The sequence below is a fragment of the Rattus rattus genome, chromosome 10, assembly GCF_011064425.1.
Source record: "Rattus rattus isolate New Zealand chromosome 10, Rrattus_CSIRO_v1, whole genome shotgun sequence".
In the NCBI taxonomy this organism is placed as follows: domain Eukaryota; kingdom Metazoa; phylum Chordata; class Mammalia; order Rodentia; family Muridae; genus Rattus; species Rattus rattus.
The window spans coordinates 5,230,389-5,251,407 of NC_046163.1; the positions used below are offsets into that span (position 1 = coordinate 5,230,389).

The 21,019-nt window shown below is 41.4% G+C and overlaps 1 protein-coding gene across 3 annotated transcripts in view; it reads left to right on the top strand.

The window, feature by feature from the left end:
* Positions 1–18,782, top strand: part of LOC116911384 (zona pellucida sperm-binding protein 3 receptor) — a 51,789-nt gene extending 33,007 nt beyond the window's left edge. For all 3 annotated transcript variants that reach the window (XM_032915336.1, XM_032915335.1, XM_032915337.1), the window contains 6 exons: positions 2,060–2,242; positions 8,230–8,427; positions 10,010–10,210; positions 10,652–10,738; positions 15,477–15,679; positions 18,374–18,782. In XM_032915336.1, coding sequence (XP_032771227.1) covers positions 2,060–2,242; positions 8,230–8,427; positions 10,010–10,210; positions 10,652–10,738; positions 15,477–15,679; positions 18,374–18,580 — 1,079 coding nt within the window. In that variant the 3' untranslated portion in view covers positions 18,581–18,782. The remainder of the gene's footprint in view (positions 1–2,059; positions 2,243–8,229; positions 8,428–10,009; positions 10,211–10,651; positions 10,739–15,476; positions 15,680–18,373) is intronic.
* Positions 18,783–21,019: the final 2,237 nt, after the last annotated feature.

A 21,019-nucleotide genomic window follows, 5' to 3' on the forward strand; every position in this document is an offset into this window, starting at 1 on the left:
CGAAAACAACAGAAGACTGCAACAGGAGAACAAACAGAAACTGAGGCTGGAAGTATTATTGGTGTTGGCAAGAGTCCTGTGAGTAAGGGCCTAGTGTGTAGCAGAACTGTACAAACCCATGTCTGTTCACCCCAGATGGGCATCAACTGACAAAGCAAAATGTGAACTCACCAGCGTATACCTTGGTGAGACCAATGAGGTTATCAGGCATGCTACAGAGTGTTTAGTTTCTGAACACTGATAAGGAGTTATTTATACAGCCCTAGTGACTCCATAAGTTCCTCCCCATTCTGCCCTGACCCACAAGGCAGTCGACCAGGGTCTGAGGTCCACCTAGGAGCGAATGGGGGACAAGAGATGCAAAGAATGGACAGCAAGTCAAGAAGTCTGATCAAACTGACAACTTTTTAATTTTTCTGGGCAGAAGATATACTGGTAGAAGCAAAATGTAGGGAGGAGTTAGGTAACCACAAAAGAATGGGCCTGGCTCCATAACCAGGATATTGGCTGGGTAAATCTACCAGTGGGGTAACAGTAGGGTGGGTTGCTTAGTGACCTGACCACCAGGGCCAAGTGACCTGACAACCAGGTTTATTCTATCTATTGAGTTCAAGCAGAACTGCAGGTACAGGCCTAGGTATGGCTATTGCTTTTGATCTAACATAGGCTAAAATACAATTGCTTTTTAACATGAAGGCTGTTTCCACCATCTTGAAGCTGCTCCCAACAGCATTCTGCATGGCGACCTCATGGAAGCTGAGTCATGCGGTACCATTTTCAATTCCTCATGGAAGCCGAATCATGCAATACAGTTTTCAATGAATCTTTCACTTCCTATACACTCTTATATTTTTCCAAGGCCACATGCAGTGGAAGAGGAAACTCAGGAGCAATAGCTGGCATCTCCAATGACAGTCTCATGACCCGCTACTTGAGCATGTCAGTAGCTCTATCGCTATCCCCACTGTATTGTTTGCTCTAGTTGTCATGGCGACCATGGGGTGCAAAGCTCAAAGTTAGTATCATATTAGGGCAGTAGTGAAACATCTCTCTATATCACACTGAGAAAGTGAAGTGGTGACATTGAAGGGACAGTTCGAAGTGGGACATCTGTCACCCTCATCCAAAGTGAAAGGGCTTCAGTTGTATCCCTGCAATAGTTGGAAGAGGAGTAAGGAGGAATAGTCAGCAGGAATGGTGAGATCTAGTTGTGTGGGGACTAGAACGTAGGATCGTGTTTGTTCTGTCCTGTGAGGGGCAGGTCACTGATGCTCTCATTTCATAACCACCATGTTACCACGATAGGCTGATGATTTACAAACGAAATCAACCTGGAAATTAGACCGGAATATTGGAAGGATTCAGATGGGTAGAGTTTTGGCTTCGAGACTTAGATGTTGCTAGGCTTGGGTTTTGTTTTGTTTTGTTTTGTTTTAATTGAGAAGCCAACTTTATCACAATGACTAGCATGATGAGGTCTCAGGTTTTTGAGGTGCCATTTTAAAATGTTTTCCTTGCATTTCCTTTAAATGTATACCTGACATAAACTCGTTTTATGAACTGAATTAAGATGTTATAGGCCAGCGTCACATTGTCTTGGGCTATCTTTAGTCCTGTGAAAATCATATACTGTCCACCCCCGTGTCTGACCTAGCATCCTTGTGACTTTTGGTCTTAATATTTTTAGTAAAGTAATAGCTGTCATCGAGTCAAAATTTAAGAATCTAAAGGCTATAGCAGGGCTTTCCCCCCTGTAACCCACCTACCAGGGGTCTCCACCAATACATTTGGTAAACACTTTAATTTATGATTTTCTTTGTTCTGTCACTAATAAAATCTATAACCACTTCCACCTTGGAGCATGGTTCTGGGGGAAACCTGAATCTGTGTTCCCAGGGCACATGCCCTCGCACTGAGTTCCAGAAAGTAACTGTCTTTAATTTCTTTTAAGGTGAGAACTGGGTCAGCCATGGCTCCTGGAACTGTCACAACCCCCGTCACAACCTCTCCACTGCTGTTCCTCTCTTACTACCTAGATGTCTTTCCTGTGTTTCTTTAGAAATCGTCTGTCATCAGCCACAGATTCCAAAGGGAGAGTTGGTCCCTGGATTTCGACATTTCCACACTTACAAAGACGCTCTTGAGATCAGATGCAATAAGGGCTTTGCTCTCAGAGGCAACAGCGTGATCCACTGTGAGGCTAACGGCGAGTGGTTTCCTTCGGTCCCCACCTGTGAACCCAGTGAGTAGGGGCGATGAAGGAGTTACAGTGTTTATATCTGAGGTTATCCAGAGTGTGGGCGGGATACGTTTATGGGTACAAGGCCACTTTAAACTTCACGTTTTTATTTTGTATGTGCATGTCACACACACACACACACACACACACACACATACACAACTCTGTGCACAAGTGGAGGTCACAGAACAACTTCCTGGAACTTGTTTTCTTTTTGTAATTTTTTTTTATTGAATATTTTCTTTACTTACATTTCAAATGTTATCCTGTTTCCTGATTTCCCCTTTGGAATCCCCCTATCCCCCTTCCACTGCCTCTATGAGAGTGTTCCTCCACCCACCCATTCCCTCCCATCTCCCTGCCCTGCCATTCCCGTACACAGGGAATTGAGCCTTCACAGGGCCAAGGGCCTCTCCTCCCATTGAGGCCTGATAAGACCCATCCTCTGCTACATATACGGCTGGAGCCATGGATCTGTCCTTGTGTACTCTTTGGTTGGTGTTTTAGTCCCTGGGAGCTCTGGGGGTCTGGTTGGTTGATATTGTTGTTCTTCCTGTGGGTTTGAAAACACCTTCAGTCCTTTCTCTAACTCCTCCATTGGGGACCCATTTTCAGTCGAATGGTTGGTTGAGAGCATCTGACTCTGTATTTCTCAGGCTCTGGCAGAGCCTCTCAGGAGACAGCTATATCAGGCTCCTGTCAGCATGCCCTTCTTGGCATCCACACTGCTGTCTGTGTTTGGTGATAGTATGTGGGATGAATCCCCAGGTGGGACTGTCTCTGAATGCCCTTTCTTTCAATCTCTGCTCCAAACTTTGTCTCTTTATTTCCTCCTATGAATATTTTGTTCTCCCTTGTAAGAAGGACTGAAGCATCCATTCTTTGGTCTTCCAATTTCTTGAGCTTCATGTGGTCTGTGGATTGTATCTTGGGTAATTCAAGCTTTTGGGCTAACATCCACTTATCAGTGAGTGTATACCATGTGTGTTCTTTTGTGATTGGGCAATGTCACTCAGAATGAAATTTTCTAGTTCCATCCATTTGCCTGAGAATTTCATGAAGTCATTGTTTTTTTAATAGCTGAGTAGTACTCCATTGCGTAAATGTACCCCATTTTCTGTATCCATTCCTCTGTTGAAGGACATCTGGGTTCTTTCCAGCTTCTGGCTATTATAAATAAGGCTGCTATGAACATAGTGGAGCATGTATCCTTGTTATATGTTGGAGCACCTTTTGGGTATATGCCCAGGAGAGGTATAGCTGGGTCCTCAGGTAGTACTATGTCCAATTTTCTGAGGAACCTCCAGACTGATTTCCAGAGTGGTTGTACCAGCTTGCAATCCCACCAACAATGGAGGAGTGTTCCTCTTTCTCCACATCCTGGCCAGCATCTTTGCTATGTGGGTCTAGGAGATGGAATTCAGTTTTTCAAGGTTACTAGCAAGTACCTTTACCTGCTGAACAATCTCACTGTCTCCTCCAACCCACTTTAATGCCATAATCACAAAAGTTAAATTTCTATTTTATTTGCTACCAACATTTTTGCTAGAAGGAAGAAATTTTTATCAATAATCTCTTATTATTATTTGAACTATTTCATGCCAAGATTCTGTTGGTATTATGGATTATATATTTGCTATAAAAATCTTAAAACATAATGATCCAGCATGCTCAGTGTACTTACCCCTGAGCATGATTACTGGAAGTTGATCCCCAGAATCCATATGATGGAAGGTATTAATGAAAGAAACAGTTCTCATCCTAAAGGAAAACAGAAGATGATTCATTCTGCAGTTGACTGTGCGTAACCATGGCCTGATAAAGGAGATTGAGGTTTCCTAATTCAATCTTCCAATAAGGCTACAGCTTCATGACTTTTTTTTATGGAAACAGAAGGGTATAAATCATGTTAGTGGTTACACCTGGTAGTAAGCTTCCATCAAAGTGGGAAACCTCTGTTACCTGCTTTGAATTCTGTAGGATTACTTTCTCAGACGTTTAACTGGTATGGAACTAGGGGGTCTGTTGACCTGTGGAATTGACACCTGATTGTACTTCAGAAACCAGCCTTATTAAGAGAAAAGACCTTTAGGGGAGACAACATTAGAATGGGACAGCATAATCAATTAAAACAGTGTAATAGGACCTTAAAGAAAAGGAAGAAATAAGAGATGGATAAGATATAGATAGATAATTAGATAGTTTGATTGATAGACACATAGATGGTAAATGATTGATTGACAGACATGATAGATAGGTGATATATAAACAGATGATAGATAATTGATAAGTAGATAGATCAATGATAGATAAACACATTTTTGTAAATTCTAGGATCTGATAGGAAGTCTTAGACAATGTAATTTAGTCTATATGACAAGGGGCATGGAGGAGCCAGAGACTGCTTAGCACCAAAAATTAGGAGTTAGAAAATCAGAGCACAGCAGTGTCTCTTAACTCTTCAACCTGAGGAGAGAGCTGCCGTGGATGAAGGGCAGGGCTGATTTCTCAGGTTGTGGGATCAGGCTTTTTAAAGTGACCAGCATTTTACAGGAGCAGGCCTTAATATGACAATCCCAGTCTTTTTGTTTAGTTTTTTCTTTTTTAAAAAAGATAGAAGAATGAATTTATAGGTTAAAAAAATCAGAGGAGGAGACATAAAGAAAAATGGATATTGACTTAAGTCAAGCTGACTAGAAACACAGGACCGATAGATAGATAGATAGATAGATAGATAGATAGATAGATAGATAGATAGATAGATAGATAGATATGGGTGGGTGGGTGGGTGGGTGGGTGGGTGTGGGTGGATGGATGGATGGATGGATGGATGGATGATGGGTGGATGGATGGATAGGTAGATGGGTGGGTGGATGGGTGGATGGATGGGTGGGTGGATGAATGTGATGGATGGATGGAGAGAGAGAGAGAGAGAGAGAGAGAGAGAGAGAGAGAGAGAGTTCAGAAGTTAGATGGTGGGCTCTGAGGCAGCGTCTGACATCCAGAATTAATAATAAGGAAGGCATAGCCCATTATGTTTGTTCAGGATGTCAACCAGTTGCCTGGGCGAATGAGTGAGCAGGCAAACTAAAGAGGGCACGGCAGGCATAAGGACACCAAGTCTAGAGGTCTATGAAGAGTTTTGAAATTCATTTTTGAACTGAAGTTGATGGGACCAGGTGAGGTAAGCAGAAGAATAGACAACAGAACAGACACTGTGAAGATTCTATTGTTTATATATATATTTTATTGTTTATGTTTTAAGGTAGGTTAGGGAAGGCTTGGGGAAGACTGAAAAAGGTAAAGGTGGGCTTTAATATAATTGGGCTTGTTACAGATGTGTCTAAGGTTAATTTTATTAGTCCCCAGTCACAAGAATATTTTCACATGTGGAGGAAGATAGTAGTCAAGGCTAAAAACCTCTGATAATCTTGGCTTTGGATCTGTAACACTGTAACTCTTAGGAATGTCTGTCACAGTTTAACTACACAGGTATAACTTGTTGGAGCTTTAGCACAATGTGCCCTTATTGGTGATAGCACATTGTTTGGCGTGTGGCACTGTTAACTCACATCGCACATGGCTAGGAGCTTCCCCAGGCCTGGGTATGAATGAAGCTAAGGAACCAGGGAGGTCTCCAGGAAGAGAAATTACTTACCAAAACCATTGAGGAAGAAATTCTTGGATCACGTCAATTAATCATTAATCATTAATCATCATTTTTGTCCTCTTCATTTTAAATAACATCTTATATGTGGAATTTTAGAACTAGAGTAATCCAGGACCCAATATGTGCTAAACAAGTTACCAACGATGGAACTGGGTATTTGGAGTTAAACTTAAAAGTGACCTAATCTAATTGGTTGGACCAAATAAGATAGAAGTTTTGGTAAGCAGTTGTTTATATGAATATCCCAAAGGGATTAATTTTGTAAATAAGAAGTCCTGAGATTTCACCTCACACCAGTGAGAATGGCTAAGATCAAAATCTCAGGTGACAGCAGATGCTGGCGAGGATGCGGAGAAAGAGGAACACTCCTCCATTGTTGGTGGGATTGCAGACTGGTACACCCATTCTGGAAATCAGTCTGGAGGTTCCTCAGAAAATTGGACATTGAACTACCTGAGGATCCAGCTATACCTCTCTTGGGCATATACCCACAAGATGCCCCAACATATAAAAAGACACGTGCTCCACTATGTTCATCGCAGCCTTATTTATAATAGCCAGAAGCTGGAAAGAACCCAGATGCCCTTCAACAGAGGAATGGATACAGAAAATGTGGTACATCTACACAATGGAATATTACTAAGCTATCAAAAACAATGCCTTTATGAAATTCATAGGCAAATGGATGGATCTGGAAAATATCATCCTGAGTGAGGTAATCCAATCACAGAAAAACACACATGGTATGCACTCATTGATAAGTGGCTATTAGCCCAAATGCTTGAATTACCCTAGATGCATAGAACACATGAAACTCAAGACAGATGATCAAAATGTGAATGCTTCACTCCTTCTTTAAAAGGGGAACAAGAATACCCTTGGCAGGGAATAGAGAGGCAAAGATTAAAACAGACACAGAAGGAACACCCATTCAGAGCCTGCCCCACATGTGGCCCATACTTATACAGCCACCCAATTACACAAGATGGATGAAGCAATGAAGTGCAGGCCAACAGGAACCGGATGTAGATCTCTCCTGAGAGACACAGCCAGAAAACATCAAATACAGAGGCGAATGCCAGCAGCAAACAACTGAACTGAGAATAAGACCCCCGTTGAAGGAATCAGAGAAAGAACTGGAAGAGTTTGAAGGGGCTCAAGACCCCTTATGAACAACAATGCCAAGCAACCAGAGCTTCCAGGGACTAAGCCACTACCTAAGGACTATACATGGACTGACCCTGGACTCTGACCTCATAGGTAGCAATGAATATCCTAGTAAGAGCACCAGTGGAAGGGGAAGCCCTGGGTCCTGCTAAGACTGAACCCCCAGTGAACGTAATTGTTGGGGGGGAGGGCGGCAATGGGGGGAGGATGGGGAGGGGAACACCCATAAAGAAGGGGAGGGGGAGGGGTTAGGGGGATGTTGGCCCAGAAACCAGGAAAGGGAATAACGCTCGAAATGTAAATAAGAAATACTCAAGTTAATAAAAAAAAAAAGTCCTGCTGATGGTAAGAACGAAGGCTATCCACAGGAGAAGACAAAGGAAACAAACAAAAACTCATAAATATGATGAAGCACAGATCAACTCTTTTTAAAAATCAATAACCTTTGTGTGGCACTTAGATATAGCTCAGACACAAAGCCCAGGCAGTTTTCAAGAGATCTCAATTTTGACAACATCCCAAGTAGTAATCTTGATTGAATCAGACCTTCTAATTAATATTCATCAGGTATAATAAGCAATTCACAATAACCTTTTAATTATCAAACATACTTCATTACCATCTCATTTTTTGCAACTCAGACTCTCTACAGGTTGCTAAGGCTTAACTGTGTTAGCCATTGACTTAGCAAAATGTCTCCTCTATTCATTTTGCAATTCTTACATCCTGCCAACAAGTTTTCCTATGTCCTGGTTTTGCTTTATTTTGCTTTTTTAATAGCATGACCTAGGAAAATACAATTTGCCAGCATAGAAAGAGAGAATTATACTCGAATTACATTTAGAGTCAGAGCTTTAAGAGACCTGTTAAACAGTTTTAGGTGTGTATTATCCTGTTACTGAGAAAGCAGAAAATGTAGTCTATTAACCCTTTAGTCACTGGCCACTTTTAGTACTCTGGAAACAACTCTTGTGTATAAAGTCATTATGTTGAAAGGGAAACCCAGGAAGTTGCTTCTGAAACACAGACATGTGCAGGCCATCACGAGTTATTCTTGGTAAGCAACACTGTGACGGTCATTTTAAATGACATTCTCAGGGCTCCCTGTACCAATCCCAATAACATATTTCCTCATGATTTTTTTCCTGGCCAGATGGTTGTATTGATATACCAGATATTTCCTATGCTTCCTGGGACGGAAATAGGTTTCCATTAGAAAATACTGCAGTATTTGAAATTGGGACCAAATTGAAATACCGGTGCAAGCCTGGCTATCAAGCAAATGCTCACGATGTTCAGATTGTGACTTGTCAGGAAAATCTGACCTGGTCATCTCCTAGTGGATGCGAAAGTAAGTGACCTTGAATGTGAAAGGGCTATTGATTGCATGTGTCCTCTGAATTATCCATTGAATGTATTGAGTACAACCTTTGAAATTTCCTGGAGCCTGTTTCATTCTATGAGATATGGGTAATTTCTGTAAAAATTCAGTGTATGGGGTTGGGGATTTAGCTCAGCGGTAGAGCGCTTGCCTAGCAAGCACAAGGCTCTGGGTTCGGTTCCCGGCTCTGGAAAAAAAAATTCAGTGTGTGTTTGAAAGTATGCATTATTTTTGTGATTATTGTCGTATATTTGCTGATTAGTCCTAATTCTGTGATTGTGATGTTAGAACTTAAATCTATCAATTTCCACTAGAGATTTATTTGAAGGCAGGTTTATCTTCTAGTTTTTAAAACAGTTTTTTTCTTTTTGGTATCTTAAGGTGACATTAATAGAAATGATATGTTTTACTCGTGTATTTAGCCTTTTATTATTATGAAATGACCTCTTATTGCCATAGTTATTTTGTCCTTAAATTCCACTCTCAGGTCAATATAGCTCACGGCTTAAGTTTGTTTTGTGTTGTATAGCTTAGTTTTAAGTTTTCTGTTCAATATTTTAGATATATTTAAAGGCATGTTAATGTGCAATTAAGTAACTAATAGCGTGCTTGAAGTTATGACATGTAATTATATAAAATCTCCTAGTATATTATGTTTTCTGTGTTTTTGTGTTTTTATCTCCTTGACTTCTTTTGAATTGGTAATTTCTTTACTTTTCTTTCTATGTGTTTCTCCCTGCGCCTCTTTTTCTAAACACACACACACACACACACACACACACACACACACACACACACACACCTACCATTCATTTAATTTAGTATGCAATAAAAATTACAGTATGTATTTTTAATGTGATGCAGGTTAATGCCTTTAGCTCTTTCAAGGCTCATAGACTTAAAACCCTAATTTGCTTCCACTGGATTTAAATGTACTTTTTGCACATTTCATTTCTATCCGAGTCTGCTGTGTAACTATCGTCTTTGTGATTCTTACTGCCACTGTTCTCACTGTAAGACTCATACCATTCCCAATGTGTTCTCTGCTTCCTGCTTATAAATCAAAGTATGAGCTCTCACCTGCTGCTTCAACCACCAAGCCCTCATTCTGCCACCACAGACTCTATCCCTATGAAACCATACGTCCAATCAAACTCTTTTTTTTATAAATTGATGGTGTCTTATCACAGAAATAGGAAAACAATAAACAATATGTTTGACCACATAAAGACTTATTCTGCCACCTTGATAAAGCCTTTTCTCTGTTTTTTTCTTCTGAATCATGTTTATCAACACTAAAAGTTAATTAAACTCTATTGATCAGTGTGTATCACTAGAATTGCTAACTGTATTTCTGTATTATTTTTGCATTGAACATTTCCAGAATTCATTCAACTGAGGCTTTATGCCTATCGAATAATTCTTCCTCTTCTCAGAAAGTAACATTCTATCCTGTTTGATTATTAATGTCTTTCATAATATAGAGTGAAAACTTTGGCCAAAGGGGTCTTTCCCACAGGCTGAAATGCACACATCTCTTTTAATCTTCCAGGGGTATGTTGCCCAACACCAAATATGGAGAAAATCAAAATCGTAAGTGAAAGGAGAGATTTCACTGGCACATGTGTCTATGCCTATGGGGACTACGTTTTCTATATTTGTAGTGAAGGTACTTACCCTATGACTACGGATGGAAGGAGTTCATGTCAAGCAGATGGAAAGTGGGACCCTGCAATACCATCATGTGAGGCAGGTAAGAATACTAAGGGAACTTGTCATTGTCCTTTGCCAGATATCTCACAGGATTCTAGGTAGTTCTATGAAGAGTTATCTTTTAAAAAGAAGTGAGTTTGGAATTGTTTGCCCAGTGTGTATTATACAGAAGAGCAAAGATAGTTACTCTGGTACCATCATAGTTATTAAAGGTATACTGACAAGACAGCTTACAAAAGCTTTTGCCAGGAGACACAGCACATTGAATAAGACCCTTCAGTCTCTCATGCTGTTAATGTTCCTCCATGTATTATCTGTTAATTAGTAAAGTAAAAGTCTATTCCCTAAGTCTTTGTGTTTGCACAACCAGGAGGAAAGAATGGCGTATATAATTAATGAAACAGTGGGTGACTTTATTTTGAATGGGAAGGAAGACTTGGGTCCTAGTGACTGACATCAGCGTTTTCATTTTCTTGTTCAGACCCAAGCCTGCAAAACCATTTTGCTCTCACCTTCCCAAACATATCAGAAACCAACGTGACAAACAGAACCTATATGCTTGAAAATGGTAAGGCGCCGAAAATATTATCATAGAACAATGTTAACATCTTACTATGAATGATTCATTGCTTCAACATGACAGACTCTATTGTGGGCCACAGTTTGGGTTAATATAAAACAGAGTTAAAGATGATAACTTGGGATTGAGCAGTTGATTTGGGGTTCATATAAAGGCAAAGTTTAAGAAGATAACTTGGGCTCTAGTACTTAATTGGATCATCATGGGAAAGTAGGGTTGAGAGTTGAGAGATAATCATGAGAAAAAAATAGTAGTCATCCATAGTCTTAAAGATCACATAAAGGAAAGTTAAAGAAGTAACTTATCTCTGATGGGAGGGTTGTTCTTTATATGATTAACATTATTCCACTACTGCTCAGTCTATATTTCCTTCAGTCAGCACTCACATAGGCCTGGGTTTTTTGACAGATGTGATGTCTCTAGCTGTTATTCATGATGAGGATTTCTTGTCTCACAATTGCCTGCTCAGTATAATTTACCTGGGCAGAACCCATGAGATACTCCAGTGATTCTCCTGGGCTCCAGATAGAATATTTCCTGACCAGTATGTACCACACATTTTTGGCTCTTCATCATGACTACAGTTTATTGCCACAGAATATGGTAGTATTTCCCCTCATCCAAGCCTCCCTGGAAGGTGAAGAAGCCTAGAAAAAAAAAATTGATGAAAACAGTAGCTTAAAGATTGGCTTCGCTGCCCACTGATGGGATTGTTTTGCCTCTGGCCTTGCAGGACATCTAGTCCACTATTCTGAAGATACACATAGCAAAGTATATTATGCAAATGTCATGCAAATGTTATGCAAATGTTATGCAAATGATTCAGTGGTATTAACGCTGAGTAGCATGAACCATACCGGCCCTGTATGTTGTTCTTATTAGTCACATAGCTACACAGAGATACTAACCATCATCATGGGAGATAGCATCTCCATTCTGATGTGTGGTGTGGGTGTGGTATGTACATATGGATGTAGGTATATTTTCCTATTTTCATTAATTGTTAAGGTTAACATGCAAACCAATGAGTTTCATTATAGAACTTTTATACGTGTACCATTATACTTTGTTCTAATTTATTCCTCTCCCCTACTCTCCTCTCTCTGCTGCCTACTTTTCTGTTCATTCCACTGAGAGTGTCCCACTGTGCTCCGCTTTCATGCCACAATATATTATTTTCTCTTTATTCCTATCTTAAGAACTATTCCTCCCCTCTTGACTCCCTTTCTATTTACACGACTCACACAAACGCACACACACGCGTGCACACACATGCGCACACATACATACACACACGTGCTTATGCATGCACCCACATGCTAACGTAGAAACAAGAGAAAACAGGAATACAGCCTACACTGGGTTTCTCACAGAGAAGCTAGCTAGCACATGCCTTGCCAAATGGTGTCTGTGGAGAATTCAATTAGGGAAGTATCCTGAAAGATACAAAGTATCTGGTTTGAGGAGATCTGTGAAGCTGCAGATAGTCTGTGCTATGGGAAACCCAAGCCTGTTCACAACCACAGGAAGATGAGAGATGTACACCGTAAAGGGTGTGGGAGATTGCCGATGTACAAATTCCCCCTTCTCTGTTATTGCGTGGAAGAGGGAGTGATGGAAATGATGGAGGGGCTTGACAAAGGCTACACACAGCCTATCTGATCCCGCCAAGCAGAGAACAGTACCACAGAAACCTGTAGCCTTGAACCGAGAAATCTACAACACTCCTCATCATCCCAGTCCCAATATTGTCCCACAGAGCAGAGAACCCGTTCTAGTGCAGCAGTGCTCAGAAGATGATGGGGCATCCTCGTGCAACAGACCTCATCCTGCAGACTCCCAGGATGAGCGGAAGTGGGAGAGTTTGACAGAGATATGTAGCGCTGCCCCTCCCCCCACACACCCTTCACGGCCATGGCAGGGAGGAGCTGATCAGATGACCGGAAGTTTCTGTACAATTTGGTGCAGTATCCTAATGAATAGAACTTAGGTAAAAACAGGCATTGAACTTGCCCTCAACCACTGAGAAGCATTGACAGAGATAATGCTTTATCAAATTTAAAATTTTATTAATTTATAATAAGAACATCCCCCCCAAAAAAATCCCATACCCATATTAACCAGACCTAGAGATTATTCATCTCAATGGACTTCTAATACAGTTAGAAATCTGTTTGAATTTGAGAAACCTCACATCTGACTTGCACTTTCATTATCAAATATAATTTGATGCATTTGCCCAGCAACAGGAAACAAAATCAGTAGCTTTCCTATATACCAGTAATGAACTTTCTGACCAACTATAAAAAATATCCCACTCACAATAGCCTAAAATAATAAAATATCTAGGAATATGGGACTGAAGCAATGGCTCAGTGGTTAAGAGACCTAGTACTCTCCCACAGTACTAGGGTATGGTTCCCAGAAACTGCCATAACTCTAGTTTGAGGGGATACAATATACCTCTACTGACCCCTAGGGGTCAGACGTTCATGGTTCATATACATACATGCAGACAAAACACTCACATACATGAAATAAAACTAATTAACTTAAAGTAAGTTTAAAATATATAAAAATAAACCTAGCCACGGAGAAGAAAAACATTAAGACATTGAATAAAGAAATTAAGAAGACACTAGATATTGAAAAAAATATTTATGCTCCCAGATTGACAGAATTAACATTGTGAAAAAGTGACTGTAGATTCAATGCACTGTCCATTAAAATTCCAGTGACATTCTTCACAGAACCTGAAAAATTCTAGAATTTATATAGAAACACACATATAATCCCACAGATAGCAAAGGTATCCTTAACAGTCCAAACATAGCCAGAGACACATCACCTGACCTCATACTGTGATATAGATTGTTAATGACAAAGACAGCATAGCACTGGTACAAAATCTGACATATAGAGTATGGGATCATAAGGGATCCAGAAGTAAACTTGTCTAGATAGGCACACCTAATTTTTAACAGAAGTCTTAACATTTATCAAAGAATAAAGCCTATCCAATAAGTGGTGCTTGCTGGCAAACTGGACATGTAGCCATGGAAGAATTAAATTAGGCCCATATCTCTCATCCTGTACAAAGGTCAATCCGATGTGGATCCAATATCTTAGTTAAATACCAGAGATGTTGAGACACTTGTAGAAAATATGGTGAAAACTTTTCAGAATATGGATATAGAGAAAAGTGTTAATAGAATTCTAAAAACAGGAAATAGTCGTTATTGACAAATGGGGTTACATGGAAATAAAAAGTTTCTGCTCAACAAAGGAAGCTATCCACAGAGTAAACAGACAGCCAACAGAACAGTAGAAAAGCCTCTCCAGCTACACTTCAGATAAAGGGTTAATTTATAGAATATTAAAAACCACTGCAAAAATCAAATAGATAAGATGTCTTAGTTTGGGTTTGACTGCTGTGAACAGGCACCATGACCAAGACAACTCTTATAATGGCCACATTTAATTGGGGCTGGCTTACAGGTTCAGAGGTTCAGTCCATTATCATCAAGGTAGAAGAATGGCAGCATCCAGGCAGGCATGGTGCGGGAGGAGCTGAGAGTTCTACACCTTCATCTGAAGGCTGCTAGCAGATACCGGCTTCCAGAAAGCTAGTACAAAGCCAACACCCACAGTGACACACTTACTCCAACAAGGCCACACCTACTCCGACAAGGCCAGACCTGTCTAATCCATCCATCCATCCATCCACCTGTTATCTATCTATCTATCTATCTATCTATCTATCTATCTATCTATCTATCTATCCATCTATCTATCTATCATCTATCTATCTATCTATCTATCTATCTATCTATCTATCTATCTAGATATAGATATAGATATTCTAGCCATTATCTATCTGTCTATCTACCTGGTAATATTTAAGATAGGAATGGTAAACTTTAAAACAACGACCAAAAAAAAAAAATGAACTTTAGTTTTCCTCCTGAGCCCTGAAAGAATAGATAGCACATTTCCAGACATAGCCACTCTGAGTCAGTTGTTGGGTATCTTTTTGGAGTACTTAGAAACTAGACTTGATAAGTTGGGTCTAAGAATCTCTTTGTGCCTTTGGTAAACTTTCCACACCAACCTTCATTTCTTTCCAAGTATCCAAGGAAGAGAAGTCTCAAGGGTTCATAGCTCGTGAACTTGCACTGAACTTTTATGATGGCCACCATGTTTCCACGCCCTTTCAGTTTCTATGAGCTGATGATGCTCCTGGTTGCTAAGCCGATATAAAACGAAGATGAGAGATAAGATATGACTGCCTCTCACTGTCCTTGGTTCCTTCATCACTGTGCTAGTAACCAAAGGTTACTCTTTCTACTGAACTCTGGACTGTTAGGAGGGGAGGACAATGAAAGGTGCTCCCTAGTGTCATTCGTTAGATCAAGGCTGTGAAAAGATATGAAAGGCATAGGGCTCTAACACTTAAAAGCTACAGATTTAGGAATTTATCATCGCTCTCAGTTTCCTTGTTGGTAAAATGTTAGTAACAACTGAAACTAATTCATAGAGGTATAATGATAATTTTTATAAGGCAACAAAAATTTGGCCAATAGATATACATAGTAGTTTTCTCAATAGATATCAGGACTATTACAGTTTTCATAGAAATTAGTAAGCTTTGTAGAACCTGAATGCAAGTATGGACAAACTTTCTCACGACTTTCATTGTCTAATTCAATTTGATGCCCCTTTGAAGAAAACGCAACAGAGAGTTTCATTAAAGCTGTGTGTCCCAAACCAGACATCATAAATGGAAAACTGTCAGTGGAGAAAGAGATCTATGCTGAGATGGAAAATATCACCATTCAATGTGATCCTGGATATGACTTAGTTGGTTCCTCAAACATCATTTGTTTAGAGAACAGAACATGGTACCCTGACATACCCTTCTGTATAATGGTGAGTGGAACGACTCAGGGAATCTCTGTGATTTCACCCTTAATTGCAGTGGTCGTTTCCCAGGGCTCTCCCCCAGTCTATGATGGGGTCACCTGACTCCTGCAAGGATGCCCAGTTTCCAGATTCACACTTGTAACTATGAAGCATCCTGGTCAGTTTGAATGAGTAGGTTTTTCTGCTCTATGGCTGGATCCAGAACTTGAGAATGGAGGATTTCCTAGACCTAGTGCCCTGGCCATAGCTTTTCATGCTTGTGGTCTGTATACCTCTGCTTAGCTTCTGAATCATGTGCCGGACTCCCCCCTCACCTACTCTTTTTTTTTCCCTTGGTTCTTTTTTTCGGAGCTGGGGACCGAACTCAGGGCCTTGTGCTTCCTAGGCAAGCGCTCTACCACTGAGCTAAATCCCCAACCCCCCCTCACCTACTCTTAAGGGGTGCTCTAGATCCCTTTGTGGTTCTTCAGCTATACTTTCATACTCTTTAAGAGCCAGGTGTAGTAGCAGATATCTATAATTCTAGCAACAAGGAGGAGGGCACAGGAAGGTCCAGGGTTCAAGTGTGGCCTGGGCTCCAAACTCTGAAAATACACACACACAAATACACACCTCTCTTGATTTTCTTTCCGTCCATCAATTATTCAACCTCACTTTTGCCAAGAATCCCTCTGAGAGTGCATCTTCCCCTACTTAGTTCTGTTTTTTTTTTTATTGGATATTTTATTTATTTACATTTCAAATGTTATCTCCTTTCCAAGTTTCCCCTCTGGAAACCCCTTAAACCATCCTCCTTCCCCCTGCTTCTATGAGGGTGCTCCCCCACCCACCCACCCAATCCTGCCTTCCCACCCTGGCATTTCCCTACACTGAGCAGAACCTGGCCACAGGACCAAAGGCCTCTCCTACCATTGATGCCCAACAAGGCCATCTTCTGCTACATATGTGGCTGGAGCCATGGGTCCCCGTGTGTACTCTTTGGTTGGTGGTTTAGTCCCTGGGAGCTCTGGGAGTGGGGGTCTGGTTGGTTGATATTGCTGTTTTTCCTCTGAGTTACAAACTCCTTCAGCTCCTTCAGTCCATTCTCTAAATCCTCCATTGGGGATCCCGTGCTCCATCCAATGGTTGGCTGTGAGCATCTGCCTCTGTATTTGTCAAACTCTAGCAGAGCTTCTCAGGAGACAGCTATATCAGGGTCCTGTCAGCAAGCACATCCTGGCAACCTCAATAGTGTCTGTCTGGGTTTGGTGTCTGTATATGGGATGGATGCCTAGGTTGAGCAGTCTCTGGATGACCTTTCAGTCCCTGCTCCACACCTTGTCTCTGTAGTTCCTCTCTTGAGTATTTTGTTCCACCTTCTAAGAAGGACTGAAGCGCATCCATGCTTTGGTCTTCCTTCTTGAGTTTCCTGTGGTCTGTGAATTACATCTTGGGTATTCTGAGCTTTTGGGCTAATATCCACTTACCAGTGAGTGCACACCATGTGTATTCTTTTGTGACTGGGTGACTACACTCAGGATGATATTTTCCAATTCCATCCATTTGCCTAAGATTTTCATGAAGTCATTGTTTTTGATAGCTGAATAGTACTCCACTGTGTAAATGTGACACATTTTCTGTATCCATTCTTCTGTCGAAGGACATCTGGGTTCTTTCTGGCTCTGGCTATTATAAATAAGGCTGCTATAAACATAGTGGCGCATGTGTCCTTGTTATATGTTTGAGCATCTTTTGGATATATGCCCAAGAGAGGTATAGCTGGGTCCTCAGGTACTACTATGTCCAATTTTCTGAGGAACTGCCAACTGATTTCCAGAGTGGTTGTACCAGCTTGCAATCCCACCAACAATGGAGGAGTGTTTCTCTTTCTCCACATCCTCGCCAGCATCTGCTGTCACCTGATGACTAAAGATGTTGGACATTTCTCTAAGTGCTTCTCAGCCATTTGACATTCCTTCATTGAGAATTCTTTGTTTAGCTCTCTACCCCATTTTTTAATAGGATTATTTGATTATCTGGAGTCTAACTTCTTGAGTTCTCTGTACATTTTGGATATTAGCCGTCTATTGGATGTAGGATTCATAAAGATCTTATCCCAATCTGTTGATTGCCATTTTGTCCTATTGACAGTGTCCTTTGCCTTACAAAAGCTTTGCAATTTTATGAGGTCCCATTTGTCAATTGTTGGTCTTAAAGCTTAAGCCATTGGTGTTCTATTCAGGAAATGTTCTCCAGTGCCCATGTGTTCAAGGCTCTTCCCCACTTTCTCTTCTATTAGTTTGAGTGTATCTGGTTTTATGTGAAGGTCATTGATCCAGTTGGACTTAAGCTTTGTACAGGGTACTAAGAATGGATCGATCTGCATTCTTCTACATGTTGACCTCCAGTTGAGCCAGCACCATTTGTTGAAAATGCTGTCTTTTTTTCCATTGGATGGTTTTAACTCCTTTGTCAAAGATCAAGTGACCATAGGTGTACGGGTTCATTTCTGGGTTTTCAATTCTATTCCATTGATCTACCTGCCTGTCTCTGTACCAATACCATGCAGTTTTTATCACTATTGCTCTGTCATACAGCTTGAGGTCAGGGATGGTGATTACCCCAGAAGTCCTTTTATTGTTGAGGATAGTTTTAGCTATCCTGGGTTTTTGGTTATTCCAGATGAAATTGCACATTGCTCTTTCTTTAAATTACCTTTAGGAGGGTCCAGAAGACTGCGAAATAGTGAACAAAGGCAGACAACTCTTGCAGTGCCTCTCAAGCCCAGAAGACGTGCAAAGGGCCCTGGTGGTGTACAAGCTGTCTCTAGAGATCGAACGATTAGAACAGCAGAGAGAGAAGTGGGCAAAAGTACACAGGAAAGCTCATTACACAAAAGTCGATGGGCCATTTAGGCCGTTCAGTTAATGTACGGAACCTCCACTCAACAGCTGGACCGACACGTAAGAACCTCCACTCCTGTTAAGAGGTTTCTGGGCCAGAAGAACTTAGGTTGTTTCTTTTTGTTTGTTTTTGAAACTATGTCATTCTTTAGTGTCTAGCCATTGTGGTTCAATTGTCTCCTTGGCTCGACTCACTGAAATGGTTAAATATAAACTCTCAAATATCACATTTTTCTGCTGTCTTTCTATTCAGTGTGTCACAAGAATATGACTTATCTGGAACACAAATCCACTGTCCAAGATGTCTGTAGGTGATTTTATTTCTCCTTTATTTTCTACCTTACAAAGAATGCAACTCACATTGTCCCAATCTCAATCCTGCTGGATTGTCAATGAGTGCCCTTACACGGTGTCTCATGAGCCCAGTGCCTGCCAGTTCTGTACCTGCAGAACAGAATGCTAATTTAAGGAACGAGAGAGAGAGAGAGAGAGAGAGAGAGAGAGAGAGAGAGAGAGAGAGAGAGAGACAGAGAGAGAGGCAGAGAGAGAGGCAGAGAGACAGAGAGACAGAGAGAGACAGAGAGAGACAGAGAGAGGGGGCAGAGAGAGAGAGAGAGAGAGAGAGAGAGGAGAGGGGCAGAGAGAGGAGGAGGAAGAGGAGGAGAGGAGAGGGAGGAGGAAGAGGAGGAGGAGGAGGAAGAGGAGGAGGAGGAGGAGGAAGAGGAGGAGGAGGAGGAGGGAGGAGGAGGAGGAGGAGAGGGGAGGAGGGAAGAGGAGGAGGAGGAGGGAAGGAGGAGGGAGGAGGAGGGAGGGAGGAGGGAGGAGGGAGGGAGGGGGAGGGAGGGGGAGGAGGGAGGGGAGTGGGAGAGAGAGCTTACTGGCCTGTAGAGATTCTTTGGTGCCCCTGCTGGTCACAATCCACACTACAAAGATTTCTCGTCTCTCTTTGAAGGAAATGGTTTTGTGTTCCTCCACATTATAAAAATTAAATCCGATATATGCCCTGGTTTTTTTGGTTTTTTTTTCTTTTTTTTCGGAGCTGGGGACTACTTAGGAAGGATTAACTTCCTAATGCTGCAACCTTGACCCCCAACCGTAAAATTATTTTCATTGCTACTTCATAACTCTAAATTTGCTACTGATATGAATCATTATCTAAATATCTGTGTTTTCAGATGTCAGGTAACCCCTCTGCAAAGGTCATTCAACCTCCAAAGGGATCTCAATGTGGAGATGAAGAACCACTGAATTAGGAGGTGTATACCTGGTGAAGTAGGTATGGCCTTGTCAGTGGAGGTGTGGCCTTGTTAGAGGAGGTGTGGCCTTGTTGGAGGAGGTGTGGCCTTGTTGGAGGAGGTGTGGCCTTGTTGGAAGAGGTGCGTCCCTGAGTATGGGGTTTGAGGTTTCAAAAGCCCACTCTAGGTGGAGTCCAAGTCCATCTCAGCCTGCTGCCTGCAGATCAGGAGGTGAGCTCTCATCTACTGTTCCAGTGTCATGTCAGCCTACCTCCAGCCACATTTCCCTACATGATTCCTGAGATGCCAAATCTTTTAAGTTCAGACTCCATTTTAGAGTACCTGACCTAAGTTAAAACTCAGATAAACTAACAGGCTGGTGCCTCGCTCCAGTCCAAGTTGCCCCCCAACAAAACCCGAGCCTAGCTCCAGTCTCTAGGCCAATTCCCAAGACCAGCATTTCCAGGTTATACCTTCAACAAGCCCAGCATCCCCAGGTTATTCCCCCAACAAACCTGCATGCCCAGGTTACAAGCCCACCCCTTGCCTAACAACCACCAATGCAGAGGGGAACAGAAATTAAGTTTGTATGACTCACAGCACCAGACAATTATGTTAAAGGCCACAGTGGCTTTCCAATTAGATGCTTGCACATGTACTCCTTGCTTGTTGCTACTACAAAGCCTTGCCTAGATAGACATTCTAGGCTCCCCCTGCCTAACCACCAAAACCAGCCTGCATGATGGTGGTGCATTGACATGTGGGGGGCAAGGGGAGGAGGAAGTGTTAGCTGGAATAGAATAAAGACCCTGTTGTGAGTTACATCAGATTGGCTCCTCTCTGATTTTGGGGGGATCACTAACTTTCCCTGGCACGACAATTACCATGGGCTAATCCTCTGAAACTCTAAGCAAGAACCAATTAAATGCTTCCTTTGAAAAGTCACCTCGGTTATGATGTTTTACCACAGCAATAGTAACTAAGAAAGAAATGTATAATTTAACTATGTTTTATTGTACTGATGTCATTTCAGTACAAACAAATTGAGCACATAAACTTAGCTTTATTATTTGGCTTTTGGTTGGTGATGCTGGGTGTATTTGGCTGAATAGGGCAATACCATGGCGTATATCTACTAAAACTCTATGTCCAGTGAAGCCCCACAATATCAATCTACTGATGTTCTTTTTTTCTGATGTCAAGTGAGTTTCCACAGTTTTACTGTAGCA